This window comes from Cariama cristata, unplaced genomic scaffold (genome assembly GCF_000690535.1).
Source record: "Cariama cristata isolate BGI_N322 unplaced genomic scaffold, ASM69053v1 scaffold5117, whole genome shotgun sequence".
NCBI classification, from domain to species: domain Eukaryota; kingdom Metazoa; phylum Chordata; class Aves; order Cariamiformes; family Cariamidae; genus Cariama; species Cariama cristata.
This window is the reverse complement of record NW_009625987.1, coordinates 48,882-58,223: the sequence shown is the minus strand read 5'-3', so window position 1 is coordinate 58,223 and position 9,342 is coordinate 48,882. Positions and strand designations below refer to the sequence as shown.

The 9,342-nt window shown below is 43.5% G+C and overlaps 1 protein-coding gene across 1 annotated transcript in view; it reads left to right on the top strand.

Annotated features, from left to right (window-relative positions):
• Positions 1 to 316: 316 nt before the first annotated feature.
• The window catches only part of AHCY (adenosylhomocysteinase), a gene marked incomplete at its 5' end in the record, with an annotated part of 17,363 nt that continues 8,337 nt past the window's right edge, over positions 317 to 9,342 (top strand). Inside the window, 4 exons of the mRNA XM_009703829.1 lie at positions 317 to 518; positions 3,425 to 3,632; positions 4,975 to 5,062; positions 5,997 to 6,114. Coding sequence (XP_009702131.1) covers positions 317 to 518; positions 3,425 to 3,632; positions 4,975 to 5,062; positions 5,997 to 6,114 — 616 coding nt within the window. The remainder of the gene's footprint in view (positions 519 to 3,424; positions 3,633 to 4,974; positions 5,063 to 5,996; positions 6,115 to 9,342) is intronic.

Sequence of the window (9,342 nt, the reverse complement as noted above, 5' to 3'; positions counted from 1 at the left end):
TGGTTGTCTAGGTATCATCTCCTTTCAAGCCACTATGAAAGAATGGATTAGGCTGTAGAAACATCACTGAGGTGAACATTTTGCCCTTTTTGCAGACTTTTTGATAATTTTGTGAGAAAATAGATTAGAGTGAGGTCTTTCCAGATTCCCTTGTCTAGAGCCTGTCCCTTCCATTTTTCCAAAGAATATTTTGCCCTGATCTTTTAATTGACTTCTGGGGGAAGAAACAGGTTTGAAGTTTCTAACTACTGTTTGAGGATCCACATGAGGGTTGTCATCTCTTCCGTGATTCCTGCAAAGGGTTTGTTTAACTTAGGCCTCTGGAGGATGCTCCCAGCACCTGGATCTGTTGGTTTGCAGCAGCATTAACTCCAGCTAAGGTGAATCCTTTTATTCTTCCCACAGGAATCAGAGGTATTTCGGAAGAGACAACCACTGGAGTTCACAACCTGTACAAGATGAAGGCCAATGGGACCCTGAAAGTGCCAGCTATCAATGTTAATGACTCTGTCACCAAGGTAGTGCAGTTGGAGCTTCTACTGTGTTCTGCTGTCTGACCATTTTGGTGTTAGGATGTTGTCATTCCCATGCTAGTATTCCTTCTCTTGCTGAGCTGTTCTTGACCTGGTATGGAACAGGTTTTCACCATATCCTTGAAGTAAGCCCATGATGTCTCTAATGGGACCTGCCATTGTAAATACCCTGTTTTCAGAACACCAAGGGCTTTTTTTTGTGTGTAAGGACATGGACTCTTCTGCATTTTAATAATGTGAAAATACCTTTGGAAATCATGACTCCTGGGGTACAGTCAGTTCCTGTGCCAAGGGGCAGGTCCTCACTCTGAGTAGCTTAAAGCCCACAGGTAGGTGGCAGGTACCAGCTGGAAAAGAGAGCTTGACCTCCAGGAGCTTGTGGCTGGTAAAGGTCAGTTGATCTGACAAGGTATCTCTGTGAGCAGCAGTTGCGAAGGATAGGGCAGGAGGTATTTATTCCTTGCTTAGCTATATTACTGCTTCCTGAGACAAATCCTGGTGAATTGAGACATGAGGGGGAATAGTGTTTAAAGGATGCTGGTGCTTTTTGGATGCAGATGAATTATAGTGGGAATTTCAGGCGTACTTAAGGTTTATACATCTAGATGTTTTTTAAATCTAGTTGCTAATATATTTCAAGTTACCATACTAGCATTATCCTGTTGGGCATGGCAGTTCTCAGTGACTGTTTGGCCTGCTTTCTCTGCAGTTTGCTGTCTGTAGAGTATCTCCTTTCTGCTCACAAAGATGCATCTGGCATTTTTATTTCATAGCTAGTGGGCTGGAATCCAGTTGATCTTGGAAGAAGCTTGTTTCTTTGCATCCTTTTCACCTAGATTTGTGCCTCCTGCATAATAACTGTTAATACTGTTTAGTAGATTGGGAAATTCAGATGTCTCTAAAAAAGCCTCTTGAGTGGATTTGGGTTGAGCTCACTTTATTCTAGTGCCAAACAAGTGCTTATTTTCAAGTACTGTTTAGTATTTATGTAGTAAAGGATTTGTACTAACCACAGTTACAGATCTCCAGGAAGACATACAACTGAGCTGAGAAATTCTGCTCTCTGTTTGGTATTTTCAGTTCGTGCCAGGTTCCTATACTAGTATTTGGAGAGACAAAGCAGACAGCATCCAGTTCTGTTCTTCCCTCCTGTCACTCAAATGTATTTTTGGGTGGGACAGATGTCTACATCCAGCACTGTGCTACCTTGATGCATGGGAATGCACCGGCACCTGGAAGACTTTGATTGCAATTGGGGGTTTTGATGATGAGAAATCAGATTTGACCGTGCTTTTTTTCCTCCATAAGAAGGCTTATACTGCAAGGAAAATCTGCTGGAGGATTAGAAAATAGGATTACCAACTGGCACTAGCTTTGGAATTTGAAGGATTGGTAAAACAAATTTTCTGAAATATTAATGGCAAACGTGTGTGATAACTTACAGGCACTGAGTCAGGAACTTCTGGATCTGAAGTACAACTTCTTACACATTAGTCCTCAGCTAGCTTCTGGGGCTGGGAGGGATATGCCATTGTGCCTCGTAACTTGCTCAGATAATGCATTGGAGTCATAGCTGCAACATTTTTATACATAGACTGCATTTTTTTTATTATAAAAATTTTACAGTTGTAAGCTGTAGACTGAAAACCAAACTGTAACACCACCTTACACATGCTAGATGGCACCACCAAGGTGCAAGGTAGGTCCCATTTGAAAGATCAGTGCCCCTACTTGCATCTAGGTATGCAGTCTTAATATTGTTTATAGCAGACAGAAGGCTACCTGTGTTAAGTGAAAGCAAGAATAGTTGGTGACCTAAGGCTGTAGAAAGCATGAGGCAGGCTTTGAGACTAGAATTTTGCTGTGAGTGAGAAGTTCTTTATACCCCTGCCTTGGGGAAGCACAGCACAACTTTGGTAGCCAGATTTTTTAAAAATTCTTGGCTTCTGTAACTCTTCAGATAGTTCAATCTGTTTATACAGCCCGTTCTTCCCGTCAAAACAAAGGACCCAAGGAGAAAAAGGAGGAGCATTGCAAAACTCATACAACAATATGTGTTTCTGAGTTTAGGAAGATGTTCAAGAGGAGTACTATTTGACATCTGACTTCTCAAGGGAATTTTGATTTGGAGGTCTGGCTGTTAAGCTCATGTGTTAATGTTACAGAAGGAGGATGTTGTGTGATGGGGCGTTAGGAGATGAAATCCAGGGGTTCTTGGTTGCAGTGACCAGTATTGTGAATGGCAACTTGCTGGATTTTTCTAGATCTGAGCAGTGGTGAGGTCTGGCAGTGTTATGTAACTGGCCCTGGGGGAAGATGCAATTTTGATCTTCCTGGGCTGCAGGAACCAATTTCTCATGGTTGATGTGGGCAACTTGCTGCTTCTGCAGGGTGCATGTGATTTGCAAAGATAAAAATATGTGCTAACCAATTGGCCAGATATTCTGCTGGTGTTTTTTGCCTACCTGTGGCACTTGATTCAGTTCATTGTCTAATAAACAGCAGCAGAGAACTGGTAAACATCTGGTTAAGGAACTCAGACCCGTCTCTGTAGGCAAGAATTGTTTGTGCTTTTACTTGATAAATTCAGGTTACTTCTAACAAGCTTTTAACATGTCCAAGCCCTAGTCAGTAGATACAACATATTTATGAAATGCTTCTCACCAGGGGTGTGCTGAAGCCTGTATCTGGTATAAGTATATAGATTGAAACAGGGATAAATAAAAACATCAAACCAGGTTATCTTCTTCCCATCCCTCGTTGTGGTTAAAATATTTAGCTGTCAGCCTCCTTCTTTGTAGTACTTGCATATAAGTCCATTTTGTTTCTCTAAGGAATTTTTACTTGAGTGACTTTCATCTGTTCTGAAACTGCTCCTTTTTCTTCCTCAGAGCAAGTTTGACAACCTTTATGGTTGCAGAGAGTCTCTCATCGATGGCATCAAGCGTGCTACAGATGTCATGATTGCTGGAAAAGTAGCAGTCGTGGCAGGTTACGGTGATGTGGGCAAAGGCTGCGCTCAAGCCTTGCGGAGCTTTGGAGCCAGAGTCATCATCACTGAAATTGATCCCATCAACGCACTGCAGGCGGCCATGGAAGGTGAGACCTGAAGGAGATGAAGAAATTAATGCATCTGATGGGGGGCTCTGCATGTCAGTGTAGAGCAATAAATGATTGTTGGCCAAGAAAGTTTCAGTGGGTTTCAGTCCTGTCCTTGAGGTAGAGGTGACTCCAGTTTAACTGTGGGAATTCTCCCCTTACAGTTACGGAAGGAGTTTATTAGTATAGGCCTTGAAGATGTGTTTGGAGTCAAGGATATAGAGACCATAGTGGAGTAAGACCCACATTTCATGACGCTATGAACCTGGTTTTGAATGAGTTCATTATCTTCAAGTTGTGCAAATCTAACCTCCACTGTGGGTTAAGACTTGACTGGAATATCTCTGCAGTAAAACACCAGTCCTTACCTTCAGTAGATGTTTTTGGAGAGCAATGCCATGCACTCTGCCTTTCCAGCTGTGCTCACGGCACGCTCTGGAAGCTGTGCTCCTTCTCTTCTGTGGGTGCCTCATCTAACTGTGCTTCTTAGTACTAGTTTATCCCATTTCTGTTCATATGTACATTGAGGTGCTGGAGCGAGTCCAGAGAAGGGCAATGAAGGTGGTGAAGCGTCTGGAGCACAAGTCTGATGGGGAGCGGCTGAGGGAGCTGGGGTTGTTTGGTCTGGAGAAGAGGAGGCTGAGGGGAGACCTGATCGCTCTCTACAACTGCCCGAAAGGAGGGTGTAGCCAGGTGGGGGTTGGTCTCTTCTCCCAAGTAACAAGTGATAGGATGAGAGGAAACAGCCTCAGGTTGCACCAGGGCAGATTTAGGTTGGATATTTGGAAATAGTTCTTCACCAAAAGGGTTGTTAATCATTGGAACAGGCTGCCCAGGAAAGCAGTGGAGTTGCCATCCCTGGAGGTATTCAAAAGATGCATGGATGTGGTGCTGAGGGACATGGTTTAGTGGTGGACTTGGCAGTGTTAGGTTTAAGGTTGGAGTCGATGATCTTAAAGATCTTTTCCAACCTAAACAATTCTATGATTCTGTGATTCTATGATACCTGGCTAGAACCTGCAGGTGTTGTGGGTGCACTTTCCTTTGCAAACTTGACCGCCTGAATCCAGTCTGAGTTCTGTGCCACATACTACACCTATGGACATAAGACATTGAATGTATAGATCTACAGCTTGGAAACAGGTGAGGGATAAATATTTTTGTGCTATGTTGATATTTAGTAAGACAAATATGCCCACTACCTTGCATCCTCTATAGGTGTGGTGTTGGCACAGACTTCTCTTACTCATTCTTTCTCCATACTTTTCTATTTGTAATATTATATCCCATTTTTTAGTAAGTGCTGGTGATTGGGTAGAGCAATAACTTTTTTTCTTTTCAGGTTATGAAGTTACAACCATGGAGGAGGCCTGCAAAGAAGGCAATATCTTTGTTACCACCACCGGCTGCACTGACATTGTTCAGGGCAGGTAAGGTCTAGCCAATTGCTTTAGTGAAAGCATACCTGTACAGTAAGTTTTTTTTTTTAAATACAATCATAAGTTGTCAGCAGTATGGTGAGGGTTAGCACACAGTCTCACTTCTGGACATCAGAATTTATCATCAGTTTAGTGAGAAATCAGGGCTTTGGTCTTTCAGTTCTGTTGGATGTTGCCACATTGCAATTGTTCCTGTCTTACAGCATGTAAAGATGGAGAAACAGAAGATGTAGAGAGATAGATAGACTTTTGGAGAATGGGAGCATCAGGGCTAAATTCTATGTTAGGACAGATAAATGTGAACAGAAGAGGAGGTAAGTAAAGGTTGAAAGTGATTCCATCTGCAAGTACACACAGCAGACTTGAAACTAGCTTGTTCTCAATAAACTGCCCTGCAGTTTTTTTGTTACGGCTTCTGAGATCTCAATTTATAGCCCCTCCACTCTACACAAACTCATTGCTATCTTTGCCATTATGATTGTACATGTTGTAGTGGGAGATCAGATTGAGTGGGAGGAGGTAAGACTATTAGTCTCTAGAGTTGTAAAACTGCTGGAAACTTAAAGGCATGAAGAAAACAATTTCTCCTGTGTAGGAAAGAGAGTAACTGCAGGTATTTCAGTTTTGACCTATTAAACAAAATAGTCATACTTTCCATACTGGCAAAATATTTTCTCTCCAATAACCTCTTGTATCCTTGGGAAATGTCCTTCCCTAGAAACTTGAGTTTTTTTACAATAGACTTCACATTCCTGGAAGATTACCAGACCCACACATCTTGTGAGAGTCAAGTGGAGTCAGTGAGCCAGGCAGTCTTCATTTCTCCTTGAGCAGAACTATGAACCAGTGCATCTTCCGGTGCTGAAGAAGAAAAATTTGTTTGTGCATTAACTTTTGATACAACTTCTTTTTTTTTTTTTTGCAGGCACTTTGAGCAGATGAAGGATGATGCCATAGTGTGTAATATTGGCCATTTTGATGTGGAAGTTGATGCAAAGTGGCTGAATGAAAATGCAGTAGAGGCGGTGAATATTAAACCTCAGGTGAGACAGCCCTTGCGCAAGCTTTCCTGCTAGAAAATAGCAATAGCTACTCAGTGTCTCTTTCCAGACAGGGGGCTATTTCTCTTCAGGTACTTTGTGTTTCTAGCTTTCCTGGAAGCCAGTATTGTTCTGGGCAGAATGGAGGTTGTGCTCTGCTCTTCCCTGATTAACCTGGAACAAGCTGCACGTCATATTCTTGTGTTGCTACTGAAGCAATTGGTTCCAGCCAGTGCCCAAGTGTACAGCATGGTCTCTGGCGAGAGGCACCTGGTTATGAATGCATCTTTCTCCATGTGTTCCTACTTCCTTGACAAACAGGGAGCCTACCCCTTAGCGGTGGTTGTGTGGATGATTAGTTGCATCAAGTTCATTCCTTACAGGAAGTCAGTTTTGATGTTTGGGATATGGTGAGGAGGTATGGAAATGTGTTTTCTGTGATAGCCCTGAGCTGAAAACAATGCCATAACTCAGTTTCAGAAAGCAAGTTAGATGGTGAATACAGAACAGACCATTAGAGACTGTATAAAACTTCTTAAGAACAGAGCCCTTAGTTTGCCTGGTGGCTGATCTGAATTTACTGTCAAGAAGCTGCTTGCTCATGTACTGCTCTGCGCCAGAACAGTCTTGGTTCTGGTGCAGGGTGCCAGGATTAGAGTGAGTCTCAAGGGAATGGCATTTGGGATTCTGTGAAGGTTTGAAAAAATTCACACCTCTTTGTTTTCAAAGCATTTTTTTTACATGGAGATTGAAGCCTCAGGAAAACCTATCTGGAGGTCTGCCAAACTCAGACTTCTCTTCCAGACTTGGTGGCTTCATTTTAGAAACCTGTGTAGACCAGAAGTCTGTGCATGGGCAGACAAGGCAAGGTGTTTTATCCTTGCTCAGCTTGCATTCCCACCATGTATTCCCTTCAAGCTATGGCTGCAGCTACACAAGAAAATAGAAATCTAAAAATTCCAGCTTTTCAGCTGTGTGTCCTAAAGCAGAGAAACAAACCAAAACTGTTTTGTAACACCAGCACTGGGGGAGAAGATCACATAAAGCCAACCAGGCTTTGGCTGACTTGGTGTTGGACTTTTAGTTACCTTTTAAAGAGGGAGCGTGCTTGCTGATAGCAGGATTCTGGGACAGGTTTTCCACTTTGTTAAAAACACCACACCCAAGCATAGGTCTTAGTAGATCTCAATCTGCCCTTCCAGTTTTCCTAACTCCCCTGTGGCTTATTGGCCACCCACATCAAACTCTTACTAAGCAGTTGTGAGAGTCTTTTTGGTATCCTCTTTGCTGTTGGGACACTCTACATGGGCTTAATTAAATATGAAGTTGCACTCTCAAGTTCTCACTACATTCAAGTCTGTTCTTGGCCATGACCTTAGTGTGGAGCTGACTTTGCTCAACAGCTCTTGTCCTAGAGGAGTCTGTGGCTAGCTGCTTGCTTTCCGGTAGCTCAGATTTTAAAACTAAAACTGAGACTGCTCAAAAAATAAACATTGTTGAAGGCTAAATTGGATGTTAATATGGTAACATACAAACTATCTGCACATGGCCATTCAATGTGGCTCTTGAAGTCTATATGAAAAATTCTGTCACTGTTGGCAGAGGCAGTAGTCTCTTTTTCTTTATATACTGTATATTGAAGGAGCCAATCTGTCACAGGTGTATTAGGTGCAATGAGATGCAGTCTAGTCCAAGGTATGAAAACTATAACAAGTTCCTGGTTAAAACCAGAATTTTACCTTTTCAAAAGGATGGGTCAAGGTTGTCTATATGGTTTAATGCTGAAGACCCAGCTCCTACCCTAACCCTCTCTGGTCTGTTATATAAACCGCTGCAGTTGCAAGCAGGAGGTTCAGAGTGACACAAAGGAGATACTTGCTCACAGAGCAAAAGCTGTGCAAATAGCTGCCCAACATGCTGTGGGGGCCACAAGTGTGTTTACCTAAAAGTCATTAGCTAAAGTTTGGAAAAGGTGTCTCTGACAGTCCTGAGTGGACCACCTCTGTGTCAGCTTGATGCACAGATAAATGAGGCTGAGAGGGTTTACGGAGGGAAATAACACTTTGCCTTTGGGCTGTTCTTCTGCTTTTTCTTACCCATCTACTGGTTACCACTGGAGATGGGATGTACCAAGAGGTAAATCTGATCTTGCATGGCCATTCTACATGTTTGAAGCTTTACTGAAGTGAGTATGGCCTATAGATGTTTACATTGCCAAACCCAATAAAAGCTGGTCCCTGAATCAGGTTAGTACTTGGGTTTTGTTGACTTCTAGCAGAGAATCTGAAGCACTGTTAACTAGTTTGAATCTCCAATTGGACTCTGTTATTGGTGTATTTAATGCTATATGTAGCTATGCTGTGCTAGTAGTATACTCCTGTGCTCCATTTTTTGTCTGTTTAGATTTCTTGTCCCTAAAGACTTCAGGCCTGCATGACGAGGTAAGGAGGTCCCTGCTGAGCAGGTGTTACGTAAACAAGTTCTGCTGTGTAAAAACTTCATTATTCTTAATTTTCATTTTCTGTGCCTGATTGCCATGGTGGCTGGACAGTTGAGCAGGAGTGACCTGGACAGGCTAGAGGGTTGGGCAGTGAATAATGAAGTTCAGCAAAGGCGAGTGTAGGGTCCTGCACCTTGGGAGGAATAACCCCACGCACCAGTGCAGGTTAGGGATTAACCTGTTGTAATGCAGCTCAGCAGAGAGGAACCTGGGAGTCCTGGGGGACAACAAGTTGCCCATGAGCCAGCAATGTGCCCTCATAGCTAAGAAGGCCAATGGTCCCTTGGGGTGCATGAGGAAGAGTGTGGTGAGCAGGTCGAGGGAGGTTCTTCTCCCCCTCTACTCTGCCCTGGTGAGGCCACATCTGGAGTGCTGTGTCCAGTGCTGGGCTCCCCAGTTCAAGACAGACAAGGAACAACTGGAGAGAGTCCAGCGGAGGGCAACGAAGATGATGAGGGGACTGGGGCATCTCCCTGATGAGGAAAGGCTGAGGGCACTGGGTCTGTTCAGCCTGCACAAGAGCAGACTGAGAGGGGATCTCATCAATGCTTATAAATACCTTAGGGGCGGGTGTCAAGAGGATGGGGCCAGACTCTTTTCAGCGGTGCCCAGCGACAGGTTAAGGGGCAACGGGCACAAACTGAAACCCGGGAAGTTTCATGTTAATATGAGGAAGAACTTCTGTACTGTGAGGGGGGCAGAGCCCTGGCACAGGCTGCCCAGACAGGGTT